This window comes from Scyliorhinus torazame, chromosome 1 (genome assembly GCF_047496885.1).
Source record: "Scyliorhinus torazame isolate Kashiwa2021f chromosome 1, sScyTor2.1, whole genome shotgun sequence".
NCBI classification, from domain to species: Eukaryota; Metazoa; Chordata; class Chondrichthyes; order Carcharhiniformes; family Scyliorhinidae; genus Scyliorhinus; species Scyliorhinus torazame.
Window position 1 is genome coordinate 399654511 of NC_092707.1, and position 19498 is coordinate 399674008.

Genomic DNA, 19498 nt, shown 5'->3' on the forward strand with positions numbered 1-19498 from the left:
AACCTTGACAAATACCACTGAATCTCTCTCCAGACCTTCTTTGCAAAGGCACATTCCACAAGGAGGTGGGTGACCGTCTCATTTCCCCAACAGCCACTCCGCGGGCAGCGTGCAATGGCGCTGAGCCTTCGGGTGTACATGAAGAATCTGACAGGGAGGGACCTTCTCACCACCAGCCAAGCTAGGTCTTAGTGCTTGTTTGTAAATTCTGGTGATGAGGCGTTCTGCCAGATGACCCTGACAGTCTGCTCAGGGAACCGTCCAACGTCCTCCACAGTTGCCTTTTCCCTGAGGGCCTCGAGGACATTACGTGCTGACCACTGCTTCATTGCCTTGTGGTCAAAGTTGTTTTTCTTCAACAGCCAATCAGCAGTTCTGCTCTACTGCCCTCTGCTGGATGCTTGTCATCACTTGAACAGCTAGTGTCTCTTGCTCAGGTACACCTTCAAGTTAGGATGAGCACATGGACGTATGCAAATTTCCCCCGCAACAGCAATCAGCAGCTCTGCTCTACTGCCCTCTGCTGGATTTCCTGTAAGAAGTCTTACAACACCAGGTTAAAGTCCAACAGGAATGTTTACAATCTGATTCAGCTGAGGAAGGAGCTGTGCTCTGAAAGCTAGTGATTCCAAACAAACCTGTTGGACTGAACCTGGTGTTGAAAGAGCTGCATGTGCATTCCCTTCCTATACTCTAGGTGGCAGTATTCCAGGAGATGTTCTCTCCTCCTGACCCAGCAGTGGCGCTGTTGCGGGAGGAGTCATTCGGTCCTCCAGCCTGGCGGGGCGCTGGAGCGTGATGAGTTACTTGGCCCTTCGGTCTGGCGGTGGTGCTGTTGCGGGATGAGTCACTGGGCCCTCCGACTTTGAGCTGGCGCTGTAGCGGGAGGTGTCACTTCGCCCTCCGGCCTGCCGTGGCGCTGTAGACGGGAGGAGTCGCTGGGCTCTCCGGCCTGGCGGTGGTGCTGTGGCGGGAGGAGTCAATGGGCTGTCCAGTCTGGCGGTGGCGGGAGGTCACTGGGTCCTCCGGCCTGGCGGTGGGGCTGTGGCGGGTGGAGCCATTGCGCCCTCCGGCCTGGCGGGTGGAGCCATTGCGCCCTACGGCCCGGCGGTGGCGCTATGATGAGAGTAGTCGCTCGGCGGTGCTGTGGCAGGGGGAGTCAGTGCGCCCTCCGGACTGGCGGTGGCGCTATTGCGCGAGAGGTCGCTGGGCTCTCCGGCCTGGCGGTGGTGCTGTGGCGGGAGGTCAGGCTCTGCTCCCGGAAGCGGTTGCTGGGACGGTTCAGAGCCCTGGTAACGGAGTCAATGGCGTCCGATTCGATCCTTCCCCCGGCGCCTCCGCAATTCAAACCGATCCAGCATCACCTGCGCACCGCCCAGGAGCACGAGAAGCGCGACCCGGTGGTGGCTTATTTCTGTAAGTCCGCGAATAAATCAGAGAGGACACCGGGCTGGGTGGGAGCTGGAGGCCCGGGACTGGGCCCTCGCTCTGGCCCTGCAGACCCTGATACTGCCTTCCTGAGCACACAAATCGGCCTGACACTGCAGTGCTGCACTGCCCCCGGGGGGGGGGGGGGAGGGAGGAGCGGGGATGGGCTGCACTGTCCCTGGGGGGGGGAGGGAGGGGAGGGGTGCTGCCCTGTTGGAGAGATGTTGAATTGAGGGACTGTCTGCCCCTTGACTTGGACGTGAAAGATCCCAGGGCTCTGTTTTGGAGAACAGGGGAGTTGTTCCCAGTTTCCTGGCAGATATTTATCTTGCAGCATCTCCAAAACAGAATTTCCAGTACTTCGAGCATTGCTGTTTGTGGGAGCTTCCTGTGCATACATTAGGCTGTGTTTCTCATTTTACAACCGAGACTATCCTTCAGTAAGTACTTCATTGGCTGAGAAGTGCTTTGTGATGCCCAGTGGATGTGAAAACTGCTGTTGGTCGTTTTAGATTAGATGGTGCATGCTAATGCCTTTGGGGTTTTGCCTTTTTATCTGTTTCTAGTTGCTTTTTAACAATAATATAAATTGGCCAACTCTCAAATCTTACTTTAAAAAATTGATCTGTTCGCATGTCATATGGACCTGGATCCATTTGCTTAAATGGATATTCTGTCTTTATTCCTAACTCCTCCAGGCTATTTGCCTATTGCAGTGTTGTATGTTTAATTGAGGTTACAATATAATAAATTTTAGTGAAAATATGGTAGATCCTGTAACCTCCCTGGTGAGTTATTACCTCTTGTGGGTTCAGTTGGTTTTCTTGTCATAAGTGACCATCAGTTAGAGTAACCGTATACAAGTGCATATATTTGAAGGACTCCAATTAGCTTGAGGCTGTTTAGCACAGGGCTAAATCGCTGGCTTTGAAAGTAGATCAAGGCAGGCCAGCAGCAAGGTTCAATTCCCGTATCAGCCTCCCTGAACAGGTGCCGGAATGTGGCGATTAGGGGCTTTTCACAGTAACTTCATTTGAAGCCTACTTGTGACAAGCAATTTTCATTTCATGTTGTAACCACCTTTTGACTGGAAATCAAGTTTTGCAAGAATATAGAAGGGAGCTAACGTTTCAGTCTGGATGACTCTGTCAAAGCCCCCTTCTCTCTCCACATGCTGTCAGACCTGCTGAGATTGTCCAGCGCTTTCTGTTTTTGTTTCATTTTCCAACATCAGCAGAAATCTGCTTTCAACTTTGCAAGATTATAGTTATCAATCGGAAAAGAAGCATTTTTACTTGAGAAATAAGAAAGATGAGAGTACTACCGATTCTTTTAATTATATGCAACTGAAGGGCAAGAGTGATTTCTTGCCTCATTCTCACTGCAGTATATTCGAAGGTGTTGGTTATTTCAACATTATGTACTGTGTTAATTTCTGGTACAGTTGTCACTTAATAATCCATCGTTGTTGCTTCTTCAGTGGGGCTATCACCAGGTATTGCAAGACAACACAACATATTGTACTGATAACATTCGCCGGAAGCTACGAATGAAGCCCATAACTGTATTATCATTAAGGTTGATAAGATAGTGAATACATGGGAATGATTTTAAGCCGGCGATGTGATGTTGGGTCTGACTGTTTTGTGATTTCTGGATGAGAGTATTCCTACTTCATCTATCATTCTTCATTTTGGGCTAGCTTTGGATTAGTCGGTAGCACTTTCATCTCCGAGTCATTGGCTCTTGCCCCACGCCCAGGACGTGAGCACACAATCTTGAGGGCAGCATTGAGGGAGTGCCGCTGTGTTACAGGTGCCATCTGATGCCTGTGTTTACTTTGTTGACTCCTGAGTGGGCTAAAACTACATACTGTAATTCTCCTCTCCCTTCAGGCACCTCGCATAACTTGGTGTGAATCAAAGCTCGCAGCATAACTGGTTCTGCAAGCTATACCTAGCATACTCTAATTCTCAGTCTGAGATTGTAATGCAGCGCCATTGCAAGTTAACAAGAACAACCTGGGCTTATATAGCACCTTTAATGGAGTAAAAGATCCCAAGGCTTTTCACAGAGTGTAATCAGACAGAATATGATATTGAGCCGCATGAGATATTAGGATTATGGGGAGATGGGGTCATAGTAGTAATTTCTCGAGATTGACGGGTTCAAATCTCACTATGGCAGCTAGAGGAATTTAAATTCAGAGATTGAAAACATCTGGAATATAAAGCTGCCAAGTCTCAATATTGGCCATTGTTGTAAAAACACATCTGGTTCACTAATGTCCTTTAGGGCAGGAAATCAGTCTGGCCTAGATGTGACCCCAGACCCACAGCAATTGACTGTTAACTGCCCTCTGAAATGGCCGAGAGAGGCACTCAGTTCAAGGGTAATTAGGGAGGGGTATCAAATGTTGGCCTTGCCAGTGACCCCTACACCCCTGAAAGAAGAAAGAAAAATAAAGAGAGGAGTTGAACACGTGGCTACAGGGATGGTGCAGGAGGGAAGGTTTCAGATTTCTGGATAATTGAGGCTCATTCTGGGGTCGGTGGGACCTCTACAAATGGGATGGTCTGCACCTGGACCAGAGGGGTACCAATATCCTGGGGGGGAAATTCGCTAATGCTCTTCGGGAGGGTTTAAACTAGTTCAGCAGGGGCTTGGAAACCTGAATTGTAGACAGGAGGTTGAGAGTAGTGAGGTCATGAGTAGGGTTTCAAAGTTGCAGGAGTGTACCGGCAGGCAGGAAGGTGGTTTAAAGTGTGTCTTCAATGCCAGGAGCATCCGGAATAAGGTGGGTGAACTTGCGGCATGGGTTGGTACCTGAGACTTCGATGTTGTGGCCATTTCGGAGACATGGATAGAGCAGGGACAGGAATGGTTGTTGCAGGTGCCGGGATTTAGATATTTCAGTAAGCTCAGGGAAGGTGGTAAAAGAGGGGGAGGGGTGGCATTGTTAGTCAAGGACAGTATTACGGTGGCAGAAAGGACGTTTGGTGAGGACTCATCTACTGAGGTAGTATGGGCAGAGGTTAGAAACAGGAAAGGAGAGGTCACCCTGTTGGGAGTTTTCTATAGGCCTCCGAAAAGTTCCAGAGATGTAGAGGAAAGGATTGCAAAGATGATTCTGTATAGAAGTGAAAGTAACAGGGTAGTTGTTATTGGGGGACTTTAACTTTCCAAATATTGACTGGAAACGCTATAGTTCGAGTACTTTAGATGGGTCAGTTTTTGTCCAATGTGTGCAGCAGGGTTTCCTGACACAGTATGTAGATAGGCCAACGAGAGGCGAGGCCATATTGGATTTGGTACTGGGTAATGAACCAGGACAAGTGTTAGATTTGGAGGTAGGTGAGCACTTTGGTGATAGTGACCACAATTCGATTACGTTTACTTTAGTGATGGAAAGGGATAGGTATATACCGCAGGGCAAGAGTTATATCTGGGGGAAAGGCAATTATGATGCGGTGAGGCAAGACTTAGGATACATCGGATGGAGAGGAAAACCAGGGGATGGGCACAATGGAAATGTGGAGCTTGTTCAAGGAACAGCTACTGCGTGTCCTTGATAAGTATGTACCTGTCAGGCAGGGAGGAAGTCGTCGAGTGAGGGAACCGTGGTTTAGTAAAGCAGTCGAAACACTTGTCAAGAGGAAGGAGACTTAATGTAAAGATGAGACATGAAGGTGCAGTTACAAGTTAGCTAAGAAGGACCTAAAGAGAGAGCTAAGAAGAGCCGGGGGGGACATGAGAAGTCTTTGGCAGGTAGGATCAAGGATAACCCTAAAGCTTTCTATAGATATGTCAGGAATAAAAGAATGACTAGGTTAAGAGTAGGGCCAGTCAAGGACAGTAGTGGGAAGTTGTGCTTGGAGTCCGAGGAGATAGGAGAGGTGCTAAATGAATATTTCTCGTCAGTATTCACACAGGGAAAAGACAATGTTGTCGAGTTGAATACTGAGATTCAGGCTTCTAGACTAGAAGGGCTTGAGGTTCATGAGGAGGTGTTAGCAATTCTGGAAAGTGTGAAAATAGATAAGTCCCCTGGGCCGGGTGGGATTTATCCTAGGATTCTCTGGGAAGCTAGGGAGGAGATTGCTGAGCCTTTGGCCTTGATCTTTAAGTCATCTTTGTCTACAGGAATAGTGCCAGAAGACTGGAGGATAGCAAATGTTGTCCCCTTGTACAAGAAGGGGAGTAGAGATAACCCCGGTAACTATAGACCAGTGAGCCTTACTTCTGTTGTGGGAAAAATCTTGGAAAGGTTTATAAGAGATAGGATGTATAAACATCTGGAAAGGAATAATTTGATTAGAGATGGTCAACACGGCTTTGTGAAGGGCAGGTCGTATCTCACAAACCTTATTGAGTTCTTTGAGAAGGTGACCAAACAGGTGGATGAGGGTAAAGCAGTTGATGTGGTGTATATGGATTTCAGTAAAGCGTTTGATAAGGTTCCCCACGGTAGGCTACTGCAGAAAATACGGAGGCATGGGATTCAGGGTGATTTAGCAGTTTGGATCAGAAATCGGCCAGCTGGAAGAAGACAAAGGGTGGTGGTTGATGGGAAATGTTCAGACTGGAGTCCAGTTACTAGTGGTGTACCACAAGGATCTGTTTTGGGGCCACTGCTGTTTGTCATTTTTATAAATGACCTGGAGGAGGGCATAGTAGGATGGGTGAGTAAATTTGCAGATGACACTAAAATCGGTCGAGTTGTGGACAATGCGGAAGGATGTTACAAGTTACAGAGGGACATAGATAAGCTGCAGCGCTGGGCTGAGAGGTGGCAAATGGAATTTAATGCAGAAAAGTGTGAGGTAATTCATTTTGGAAGGAATAACAGGAAGACTGAGTACTGGGCTAATGGTAAGATTCTTGGCAGTGTGGATGAGCAGAGAGATCTCGGTGTCCATGTACATAGATCCCTGAAAGTTGCCACCCAGGTTGAGAGGGTTGTTAAGAAGGCGTACTGTGTGTTAGCTTTTATTGGTAGAGGGATTGAGTTTAGGAGCCATGAGGTCATGTTGCAGCTATACAAAACTCTGGTGCGGCCGCATTTGGAGTATTGCGTGCAATTCTGGTCGCCGCATTATAGGAAGGATGTGGAAGCATTGGAAAGGGTGCAGAGGAGATTTACCAGAATGTTGCCTGGTATGGAGGGAAGATCGTATGAGGAAAGGCTGAGGGACTTGAGGCTGTTTTAGTTGGAGAGAAGAAGGTTAAGAAATGACTTAATTGAGGCATATAAGATGATCAGAGGATTGGATAGGGTGGACAGTGAGAGCCTTTTTCCTCGGATGGTGATGTCTAGCACGAGGGGACATACCTTTAAATTGAGGGGAGATAGATATAAGACAGATGTCAGAGGTAGGTTCTTTACTCAGAGTAGTAAGGGCGTGGAATGCCCTGCCTGCAACAGTAGTGGACTCGCCAACACTAAGGACATTCAAATGGTCATTGGATAGACATATGGACAATAAGGGAATAGTGTAGATGGGCTTTAGAGTGGTTTCACAGGTCGGCGCAACATCGAGGGCTGAAGCACCTGTACTACGCTGTTATGTTCTATAAGGGACGTGTCTAAATTGCGCCTTAATTGGAAAAAATGAATTGGGTACTCTAAATTTATTTTAAAAAACAGTAAATATTGGAAATCCTCAGCGCCTGTGGAGAGAGACACTAGTTACTGAGCTGAATAATATCACATGGCAGCTCCGTAACTATTATTCAATGTTTGAGGGTAGATGGAGTCTTAACAGGGGAGTTATTCACTAAAAATATTGACCTGGAGCATCTATTAATCAAAAAGGAAAGCTTGGTGGGATTTTCAGAAGCCAACTGTGTCTTGAGGGGGTGTCACACAATCAAACATAACCACCCTGTCAATATCTACAGAATGGTTAAGTATTCCGCTTTTTAAATAATAATCTTTATTAGTGCCATTAGGCTTACATTAACACTGCAATAACGTTACTGTGAAAATCCCCTCGTCGCCACATTCCGGCACCTGTCCGGGTACACAGAGGGAGAATTCAGAATGTCCAATTTATTTAACAAGCACGTCTTTTGGAACTTGTGGGAGGAAACCGGAGCACCCGGCGGAAACCCACGCAGACAGGGGGAGAACGTGCAGACTCCGCACAGACAGTGACCCAAGCCGGGAATCGAACCCGGGTGCCTGGCGCTGTGAAGCAACAGTGCTAACCACTGTGCTACCAAGCCGCCCCGTATCATATCTAAATATCGTATCCTTACGGTTTGGGTCAATTAAAATAACCTTGTGCAAGCATATTTCCTCTGTTGAATGGCTGTTGTAAACACCTTGTGACAGGAAGTTACGGGTTTTGCAAGATCATATTGACGTTGCTACAACTGATGGGAAAATAATTACTTTTACTTGAGAGATAATGAAGATGAGAGAATCGTTGTTTCTTTCAATTATATGCGCTACTAAAATTGAAGACTGAGAGTTGACTTCAGTGCCACTACAGTGTGTTGTAAGGTGTTGGTTACTCCATCAACAGCGTAATTCCTGATATAGTTGTCGCTTCATAATCTTCCAGCTTTGTTGCTCCTCGTGCAGGAATGTCACCAGGCATCCGCTACACAGTGTATCGCACTGATCACATCTGCCCCAGCTATCAATGAAATCCACATCTGCATTGTATTTGAGGTTGATATGATAGTGAATGCATGAGAGTGATTTTTTAGCCAGTGATGTGATATTGAGTCTGATTGTTTTGTTATTTGAGGAGCTCGGGATGCAATCATTGCCAATTTGTCCATCATTCTCCATTTAGACGTCAACCGTACCTCAGTGTGTATAACTTGCCACATCTGAGTCAGCTGGTCATGGATCATGTCCCACTTTAGGACTAAGTATAATCTTTGGTGCTGGAGCGATGGAACTCTGTGCCGTTGGTGGATGGGGTGTTCAATTGTGGTCCTTTTGAGTGAATGCAAGAGAGCCCATCCCTCTATTTTAGGTCTGCCCTGTTTTCTGCCCAATATCTATTTAACAACCAGCATCATGCAAAACAAATTCTGTTGATTTATCTCATAGCTGTTTGTGGGAGCTTGCTGTGTGCATATTGGCTGCTGTTTCCTACATTACAACACTGCCTACACTTCACAGCGCCAGGGACCCAGATTCGATTCCGGCCTTGGGTCACTATCTCTGTGGAGTTTGCACATTCTCCCCATGCCTACGTGGGGTTCCTCTGGGTGCGCCGGTTTCCTCCCACAGTCCAAAGATGGGCAGGCTAGGTGGATTGCCCATGATGAACTGCTCCTTAGTGTCCAAAAGGGTACAGTAAGAAGTCTTGCAACACCAGGTTTGTTTCAATGTCACTAGCTTTCGGAGCGCTGCTCCTTCCTCAGGTGAATGAAGAGGTATGTTCCAGAAACATATATATAGACAGATTCAAAGATGCCAGACAATGCTTGGAATGCGAGCATTAGCAGGTGATTAAATCTTTACAGATCCAGAGATGGGGTAACCCCAGGTTAAAGCGGTGTGGAGGGCAGGTGGAATTACTGGGTAATGGGGATAGAGTGGTGGTGTGGGCCTAGGTCGGCTGCTCTTTCAGAGGGTTGGTGGAGACTTGATGGGCCAAATGGCCTGCTGCACTGTAGGGATTCTTTGATTCACTGGTTATAAAGCACTTGACATGTCCTCAGGGCACGGTAGGCGCTATGCAAGTATCAGTGAAAGCTTTTGCTGCCTTTGACAATTGGATTCGACCACCTGAAAGTATTCCTCTAAGTCACGTCATCCTGACTTTAATCTTTTAATAATAATCATCTTTATTGCCACAAGTAGTCTTACATTAACACTGCAATGAAGTTACTGTGAAAAGCCCCTAGTTGCCACACTCCGGCGCCTGTTAGGGTACACGGAGAATTCAGAATGTCCAATTCACCTAACGAGCACGACTTTCGGGAGTTGTAGGAGGAAACCGGAGCACCCGGAGGAAACCCATGCAGAACCAAGCCGGGACCCTGGCGCTGTGAAACAACAGTGCTAACCGCTGTGCTACTGTGCCGCCCACTTGGACCTATATTATCATTTCCTCACTGTCACTGGATCAAAATCCTGGAGTTGTTTCCCTAACAGCACTGTGGGTGTACCTACCTGCGGACTGTAGTAGTTCAAAGCTATGGCCCACCGCCGCCATCTCAGAAGCAATTAAGGATGGGCAACAAATGCTGGCCAAGCCAGTGAAACCCACATCTTGTGGAAGGGTAAAAATAAAGATTCTGCCACTTTATATAACGCTGATAAATTCAGTGTTTCCCTACTTGACAATTACAATGTGGAACTGCTTCCATATACGGGAAATTCTTAAGCTATAATAGCCCAGCTTTCCTCCTCTCTAAATTCCTGCTCTTCATTGCCTCCCTGTCTGAGCTCCTGCTCTCCATTCCCTCCCTCCCTTCCTCTCTGAGCTCCTGCTCTCCATTCCCTCCCTCCCTCTCTAAGCTCCTGCTCTCCATTCCCTCCCTCCGTCTCTGAGGCCCTGTTCTCTATTCCCCCCCTCCCTCTGTCTCTGAGCTCCTGCTCTCCTTTCCCTCCCCTCTCTCTGTCTCTGAGCTCCTGCTCTCCATTCCCTCCCTCTGTCTCTGAGCTCCTGCTCTCCTTTCCCTCCCCTCCCTCTGTCTCTGAGCTCCTGCTCTCTTTTCCCTCCCTCTGTCTCTGAGCTGCTGTTCTCTATTCTCTCTGACCCTCCCAAGCTGGGGACTCTTGGACTCTTTCTGTATCATCTAGGTCATACTGACATTCTTCTTTCCCTTTTCTAGTTCATACAAAAACATTCCCCTCTTATTCCCATTTAGTTAAAGCTGCTTCTCTCCTTCATCCTCACCCCTATTTTGTTTGACCCTCTATTTCCCTCCTTTCTCCCTGTTCTCTAATTTGTTCCTTCCCTTCATTTCTTCATTCCCATTCCTTCTCCCCAGGTCTTTTCCCTAAATTGATCTTCATGTCACCTCTCCTGCTTGGCTCCTGCTGTTAATGGATATGATTGTGGCCTCATAAACTGTAGGAAAGGCCTGTCCTCCTGAGAATGTCATTTCTGATATTTCCAGATGCCAAAATACTGGCAGTAAGTGAGCACTCTGATTAAACAAAAGCAAACGCTAGCTTACCCACTCGGTGGCAAGAATTGGCCAACCTGAATGGCAAGCAGTGCGACTGGTTCCCACTGAAGAGAATTAGAGCAGGGATGTTCTGTAATGTGTTTGCTGTACAAAGGTGGTTGATTATATTGGATCAGCTATATTGGCAATTGCTGTGTCTCTTCAATCCTCCACGAGTCCTTGATCAGAATTGGATTGAAACTTTCCGACTGAGAAGCTTATGGATTTTAGATTGAGGCCCATTCTTATTAACTGAAGATGGAATGGTGCATTGGGGAAAATGTTCAAGGCTCGAACGATCCAAGGAGCAACCACTTTCTGTTCTATGATTGATCATATTGCAGCTTTCCTTCCCTGACTTGCGATGATATTCCAGAAAACTGATTCTGATAATTATGTACTTACTGAAGTGCCATCAGGGCCAAACAGAGAGACATGATTAACATAACATAGCTCAGGAGATTGTGAAGGCATTGGTGATGATCTTTCAGGAATCGCTGGAGGCAGGAAGGGTCCCAGGGGACTGAAAAGTGGCTAATGTAACACCCCTGTTTAAGAAAGGAGGGAGGCAGAAGACGGGAAATTATAGACCGGTTAGCCTGACTTCGATCATTGGTAAGATTTTAGAGTCCATTATTAAAGATGAGATCGCGGAATACTTGGAAGTGCATGGTAAAATAGGACTGAGTCAGCACGTCTTCGTCAAGGGGAGGTCATGTCTGACTGGATTGGATTTGTTTATTGTCACGTGTACTGAGGGACAGTGAAAAGTATTTTTCTGCGAGCAGCTCAGCAGATCATTAAGTACGTGAGAAGAAAAGGGAATAAAATAAAATACATAATAGGGCAACACAACATGTGCAATGTAACTACATAAGCACCGGCATCGGATGAAGTACACAGGGTGTAGTGTTAATGAGGTCCGTCCATAAGAGTATTATTTAGGAGTCTGGTGACAGTGGGGAAGAAGCTGTTTTTGAGTCTGTTCATGCGTGTTCTCAGACTTCTGTATCTCCTGCCCGATGGAAGAAGTTGGAAGAGTGAGTAAGCCGGGTGGGAGGGATCTTTGATTATGCTGCCCGCTTTCCCCAGGCAGCTGGAGGTGTAGATGGAGTCAATGGATGGGAGGCAGGTTTGTGTGATGGACTGGGCGGTGTTCACGACACTCTGAAGTTTCTTGCGGTCCTGGGCCGAGCAGTTGCCATACCAGGCTGTGATGCAGCCCGAAAGGATGCTTTCTATGGTGCATCTGTAAAAGTTGGTAAGGGTTAATGTGGACATGCTGAATATCCTTAGTTTCCTGAGGAAGTATAGGCGCTGTTGTGCTTTCTTGGTGGTAGCGTCGACGTGGGTGGACCAGGACAGATTTTTGGAGATGTGCACTCCTAGGAATTTGAAACTGCTAACCACCTCCACCTCGGCCCCGTTGATGCTGACAGGGGTGTGTACAGTACTTTGCTTCCTGAAGTCAATTACCAGCTCTTTAGTTTTGCTGGCATTGAGGGAGAGATTGTTGTCACTACAGCACTCCACTAGATTCTCTATCTCCCTCCTGTGTTCGGACTCGTCGTTATTCGAGATCCGGCCCACTATGGTTGTATCGTCAGCAAACTTGTAGATGGAGTTGGAACCAAGTTTTGCCACGCAGTCGTGTGTGTACAGGGAGTAGAGTAGGGGGCTAAGTACGCAGCCTTGCGGGGCGCTGGTGTTGAGGACTATTGTGGAGGAGGCGTTGTTGTTGATTGTGGTCTGTTGGTCAGAAAATCGAGGATCCAGTTGCAGAGTGGGGAGCCAAGTCCTAGGTTTTGGAGCTTTGATATGAGCTTGGCTGGGATTATGGTGTTGAAGGCGGAGCTGTAGTCAATAAATAGGAGTCTAATGTAGGAGTCCTTGTTTTTGAGATGCTCTAGGGATGAGTGTAGGGCCAGGGAAATGGTGTCTGATGTGGATCGGTTGCAGCGGTGTGCGAATTGCAGTGGATCAAGGCGTTCTGGGAGTATGGAGGAGATGCGCTTCATGATCAACCTCTCGAAGCACTTCATTACGACTGAAGTCAGGGCCACTGGTCGGTAGTCATTGAGGCACGTTGCCTGGTTCTTCTTTGGTACTGGTATGATGGTGGTCTTCTTGAAGCAGGTTGGGACCTCGGAGTGGAGTAGGGACAGGTTAAAGAAGTCCGCGAACACCTCTGCCAGCTGGTCCGCGCAGGCTCTGAGTGCACGACCAGGGATCCCGTCTGGGCCCGTCGCCTTCCGAGGGTTCACTTTCAGGAAGGCCAATCTGACTTCGGAAGCTGTGATGGTGGGTATGGGTGAATTATGGGCTGCTGGGGCACTTGACAGCGGATTGTTGGTTACCTGCTCGAACCGAGCATAGAATGCATTGAGTTCATCGGGGAGGGGTGCGCTACTGCCAGAGATACTGTTCGGCTTCGCTTTGTAGCCCGTTATGTTGTTTAGTCCTTGCCACAACCGCCGAGAGTCTGTCTGTGACTCTAGCTTGGTTTGATATTCTCTCTTGGCATCTCTGACAAATCTGTTAGAATTCTTTGAGGAAGTAACAAGGATGTTAGACAAAAGAGAATCAGTGGACGTGATTTATTTCGATTTCCAGAAGGCCTTTGACAAGGTGCCGCATAGGAGACTGTTAAATAAGTTAAGAGCCCATGTTGTTAAGGGTAAGATCCTGGCATGGATAGAGGATTGGCTGACTGGCAGAAGGCAGAGAGTGGGGATAAAGGGGTCTTTTGCAGGATCGCAGCCGGTGACGAGTGGTGTGCCTCAGGGGTCGGTGCTGGGACCACAACTTTTCACAATATACATTAATGATCTGGAGAAAGGAACTGAAGGCACTGTTGCTAAGTTTGCCGATGATACAAAGATCTGTTGAGAGGCAGGTAGTATTGAGGAAGCAAGGGGGCTGCAGAAGGACTTGGACAGGCGAGGAGAGTGGGCAAAGAAGTGGCAGATGGAGTACAATGTGGAAAAGTGTGAGGTTATGCACTTTGGAAGGAGAAATGGAGGCATAGACTATTTTCTAAATGGGAAGATGCTTAGGAAATCAGAAGCACAAAGGGACTTGGGAGTCCTTGTTCACGATCCTCTTAAGGTCGACGTGCAGGTTCAGTCGGCAGTTAGGAAGGCAAATGCAGCGTTAGCATTCAGGTCAAGAGGGCTACAATACAGGAGCAGGGATGGACTTCTGAGGCTGTGTAAGGCTCTGGTCAGACCCCATTTGGAGTTTTGTGAGCAGTTTTGGGCCCCATATTTAAGGAAGAATGTGTTGGCCTTGGAAAGGGTCCAGAGGAGGTTCACAAGAATGATCCCTGGAATTAAGAGTTTGTCGTATGAGGAATGGTTGAGGACTCTGGGTGTGTACTCGTTAGCGTTTCTGAGGATGAGGGAGGATCTTATTGAAACGTACAGGATACTGCCTGGCCTGAATAGAGTGGACGTGGAGAGGATGTTTCTACTTGTAAGACAATCTAGAAACAGAGGACACAATCTCAGACTAAAGGGACGATCCTTTAAAACAGAGATGAGGAGGAAATTCTTCAGCCAGAGGGTGGTGAAACTGTGGAACTCTTTGCTGCCGAAGGCTGTGGAGGCCAAATCACTGAGTGTTTTTAAGACAGAGATAGATCAGTTTTTGATCAATAACGGGATCAGGCGTTATGGGGAGAAGACAGGAGAATGGGGATCAGAAAAATATCAGCCATGATTGAATGGCGGAGCAGACTCGATGGGCTGAGTGGCCTAATTCTGCTCCTATGTCTTATGGTCTAAGGAGCATTTCGAATTTGTGATTAGCAAAACATACAGGTGATGAGGCAGAGAACAATTTTATTCTTTGATGGGATGTGTGCGTCACTGCTCATCCCTAATTGCTCTTGAACTCAGTGGCTCGCAAGGCCATTTAGTCCAAAGGACATTTAAGCATCAACCACATTGCTGTGGATCTGGAGTCACATGTAGGCCAGACCAGGTAAGGACGGCAGATTTCCTTCCCTAAATGATATTAATGAACCAGATGGGTTTTTGCAAAAAATCGATGATAGTTTCATAGTCACCATTGCTGAGACCAGCTTTATGTTCTGGAATTATTATTTTAAAAACATTTTGTTAACAGTATGTGGGTATCGCTGGCTCGGTCAATATGTAGTGCCCATCCCTAAATGCCCTTCAGGGGGTCATAGAGGTTTACAGCATGAAAACAGGCCCTTCGGCCCAACTTGTCCATGCCACCCAGTTTTTGCCACTAAGCTAGTCCCAATTACGCAGATTTGGCCCTTAACCCTCTATGCCCAGCTTTCCCATATAACTGTCTAAATGCTTTTTAAAAGACAGCATTGTATCCGCCTCTACTACTGCCTGTGGCAGCTTGTTCCAGACACTCACCACCCTCTGTGAAAGAATTGCTCCTCTGGACCCTTTTGTACCTCTCCCGTCTCACTGTAAACCTATGCCCTCTAGTTTTAGACTACCCTACCTTTGGGGAAAGATGTTGACTATCTTATCTATGCCCCATATTAGTTTATAGACCTCTATAAGATCAACCCTAAGCCTCCTACGCTCCAGGGAAAAAAGTCCCAGTCTATCCAGCCTCTCCTTAGAACTCAAAGCATCAAGTCCAGGTAGCATCCTAGTAATTTTTTTCTGCACTCTTTCTGGTTTAATAATATCCTTTCTACAATAGTGTGACCAGAACTGTACATAGCATTCCAAGTGTGGCCTTACTAATGTCCTGTACAACTTCAGCAAGACATCCCAACTCTTGTATTAAATGTTCTGACCAATGAAACCAAGCATGCCAAATGCCTTCTTCACCACCCTGTCCACCTGTGACTCCACTTTCAAGGAGCTATGAACCTGTACTCCTAGATCTCTTTGTTCTGTAACTCTCCCCAACTCCCTACCATTAACTGAGTAGGTCCTGCCCCGATTCGATCTACCAAAATGCATCACCTCCCATTTATCTAAATTAAACTTCATCTGCCATTCATCGGCCCACTAGCCCAATTGATGAAGATCCCGGTGCAATCCTATATAACCACCTTCACTGTCCACTGTGCCACCAATCTTGGTGTCATCTGCAAACGTACTAACCATGCCTCTGAAATTCTCATCCAAATCATTAATATAAATAACAAATAACAGTGGACCCAGCGCTGATCCCTGAGGCACACCACTGGTCACAGACCTCCAGTTTGACTAACAACCCTCCACAACCACCCCTTTGTCTTCTGTCGATGACCATTGTGAACTGCTGCAGTCTATGTGGTATGGTACTCTCGCTGCCATAGTGCGTTTGAGCTCATGTCCCCAGGGAATTGACCTGAGACACTGGATTACCTACGCATTTCCACTATGCCACCATCTCCTCCTAATATAGGAGGCCCATTAGTAGGGTCCATATTACCAGTGTCACGCAGTTTTTACTTAGCCCATCACTGCTCATGTTCATGTAACTTGCTCAGTCAATCAGACAGATTGTAGCTTGATCTGATTCTGCTCCCGACCTGGCTGTTGGATACCTGCCTCCAATTTTTTCACTTTTACATCTGATCATAGTAATGTGGCTGAGCTTGGGTACTCATTATATGTGTGTGAAACTACCCTTTGTGTTTATGTAGAGAAAGTGTTTTACATCTCAACATCACTTCCCTCCCCTTCCCATTGCAGCCTGTAAATAGTTAACAGATGAATTAATCATCTGCATTAGGAAACAAAATCTAAATATTCCAAAGTGTATTAAATACTTTATTATATCCCAAGTGTACAATGACACGATGACGCAAGGTTAAGTATAACCAATATTACTGTGGCTCAGAACAGTTTCAATGATGTGATTCAGTCCCAGGAGCTTGCTATCTATAGCTGCCTGTTATGATGCTCCGTATTGGTTGAAAATGGAAACAAACCCACACAATCTCCACCTATTTATCTTGTTTATGGGCCTATGTCAGCTGCATTAATTCATCCCAGTTTGAGACGAGAAAAAAACCTCTTAGAAGTCTTGTGCTGCCTTCTGCAAGAGGCCATTCTCAACAATCATATCGAGTCAGCACTCGCTGATAGTTTAGCTGAATTTGATTTGTTGTCACGTGTACCGAGATACAGTGAAAAGTATTGTTCTGGTACCATTATTCCACATTGCTGGCCTTTGCAAACCTTTGTCCCCACCAATAGCCAAGGCTCGTGATTCGTATTGTCAAGTGTGAACTGTTGCATGTGTTGAAGGAGCTCCCACAGAGTAGTTAGTGAGGTCCCACGTACACATTGGCCAGGACACTGGAGAGAACACTCCTCCTCTTCTCAATAGTGCTTTGTGATCTTTTACATCAAGCCGAGGGGGCATCAGCACTGTGATTTAGTGTCTCCGCAGAAAGACGGTGAAGGTTTCTTTGCTTTATGTTTGCGGGGGGGAGGGAATGTGAACTAAGGCCTATTTTCGGTTGTGAGGTAATGAAACATTTAGTTTTTCAATTAGTTGCAGTTTTTGAATTTTTGGTTCTCTTCGGCGCTTTTAAAAACTTTTTAAGGACGTGTTTTTCACCACCTTGGGTGGCCCGACTATTCCTGGTTTCTGAGGAGAAGAGATGATCTTTTTTCAGTTAGCAGCTTAGTATAGAGCATGGCATTATAATAGTAATAGTAATCTTTATTTTTGTCACAAGTAGGCTTACATTAACTCTGCAATGAAGTTACTGTGAAAAGCCCTTAGTCGCCACATTCCGTCGCCTGTTTGGGGACACAGAGGGAGAATTCAGAATGTCCAAATTACCCAAGAGCGCGTCTTTCAGGACTTGAGGGAGGAAACCAGAGCACCCGGAGGAAACCCACTCAGACAACGGGAGAACTTGCAGACTCCATACAGACAGTGACCCAAGGCGCTGTGAAGCAACAGTGCTAACTACTGTGCTACAGCTAGCAGCTCACCAGGATGGAAACATTCATGGAAGATGTTGGCACAAAAATGGAGAATACTGAAGCTTCAGGGAGGTAATGGCTGATTAAAATCATAGAATTTACAGTGCAGAAGGAAGCCATTCGGCCCATTGAGTCTGCACCAGCAGATTTAACCAAACAATGTCAGCTTAAATCCTGTGGAAGAGCCCCGGACAGATCAAATGGTATGCGTTTAATTTATATTGCCTCACCTTCTACATGGTGCCAGGGTACAGGATAAAGCAATGTGGATTAGTTTGAGTGCTCCGTTCCTCTACCTCTGTTAAATAACATGTGAAGCTGTGTTGCTTTAGCGACTCACAGAACCCCAGTCTGACTAAAGTTAACAACTGCACACAATCAAACAACACTATTGTTGCACCGAGGAAAATAAACCCAGCAAAATATGACATGGCAAAAGTCAACTGGCCATTTGCTGAAAAAAAAGCAGCAGCCCCAACATGGTTTTTAATCAGCCCTACCTTTCAGCTTATGCGTTCAGCCATCATTTTCATGAGCAGGGGTTCATGTAGTTTCTGTGCATGCTTAATGCCAGCAGATAGAATCTCTACAGTGCAGAACGAGGCCATCTGGCCCATCGAGCCTGCACCCACCGAAAGAACACCGAGGCCTGCCCTACCCCCCCCCCCCCCCCCCCCGAAACCCCACGCATTGATCATGGCCAATCCACCTAACCTGGACACCGTTGGACTGTGGGAGGAAACCGGAGCACCCGGAGGAAACCCATGCAGATGGGAAACCCATGCAGCCCTTTACAAAATGGTGGTGAGCTGCCGCCTTGAATCGCAGCAGTTTTTGAGGTGTAGGTGTACCCACTGTGCTGTTAGGGAGGGAGGGGGTTTGAGGATGTTGCCCTAGCGACAGTGAAGGAACGGCGATTGCTGAGTGACTGGGAGGGGAAACCTCCAACTACCTCCAGGTAGTGGGGTTCCCAGGTGTCTGCTGCTCTTGTCCTTCTAGATGATAGTGGCCGTGGGTTTGGAAGACGTTGTCTAAAGAACCATTGTGAGTTACTGCAATGCATCTTGTAGATGGTGCTCACGGCTGCCACTGTTCGTCGGTGGTGGAGTGTTTGAATGTTTGTGGAAGAGGGAGCAATCAAGCGGGCTGCTTTGTCCTGGATGGTGTCGAACTTCTTGAGTGTTGGAGCTGCACTCAACCAGGCAAGTGGAGAGTATTTCAATACCCTCCTGACTTGTGCCTTGTAGATGGTGGATTAGTTTAGGGGAATCAGGAGGTGAGTTACTGTCGGATTCCACGCCTTTGACCTGCACTGGTAGCCACAGTATTAATGTGGCTAGTCCAGTTCAGTTTCTGATCAATGGTATCCCCCAGGATGTTGATTGTGGGGGATTCAGTGATGGTAATGCCATTGATGGTTCGATCATCTCTTCTAGGAGATGGTTATTGCCTGGCACTTGTGTGGGCGAATGTAACTTGCCACTTGTCAGCCCAAGCCTGGATATTGTCCAGGTCTTGCTGCATTTGGACATCGACTGCTTCATTATCTGAGGAGTTGTGAATGGTGCTGAACATTTTGCAGTCATCTGCGAATAACCCCATTCTGACCTATGGTGCAAGGGAGGTCATTGAGGAAGCAGCTGAAGATGGTTGGGCCTAGGGCACTACTCAGAGGAACTCCTGTAGTGATGTCCTGGAGCTGAGATGATTGACTTTCAACCACCACAACCATCTTCCTTTGTTCCAGGTATGACTCCAACCAGCGGAGAGTTTCCCCCATGATTCCCATTGAGTCCAGTTTAGCTCGGGCTCCTTGATGCCACACTCGGTCAAATGCTGCCTTGATGTCAAGGGCAGTCACTCTCACCTCACATCAGGCATTCCGCTCTTTTGTCCATGTTTGAACCATGGCTTTAAGAGGTCAGGAGCTGAGTGACCCTGGCAGAACCCAAGCTGAGCGCCGTGAGCAGTTTATTGCTGACTAAGTGCCTCTTGAT

General features: G+C 47.0%; 1 protein-coding gene across 2 annotated transcripts in view; it reads left to right on the top strand.

Moving 5' to 3' along the window:
- Positions 1–1243: 1243 nt before the first annotated feature.
- The window catches only part of vta1 (vesicle (multivesicular body) trafficking 1), a 205085-nt gene continuing 186830 nt past the window's right edge, over positions 1244–19498 (top strand). For both annotated transcript variants that reach the window (XM_072513785.1, XM_072513794.1), the window contains exon 1: positions 1244–1416. In XM_072513785.1, coding sequence (XP_072369886.1) covers positions 1305–1416 — 112 coding nt within the window. In that variant the 5' untranslated portion in view covers positions 1244–1304. The remainder of the gene's footprint in view (positions 1417–19498) is intronic.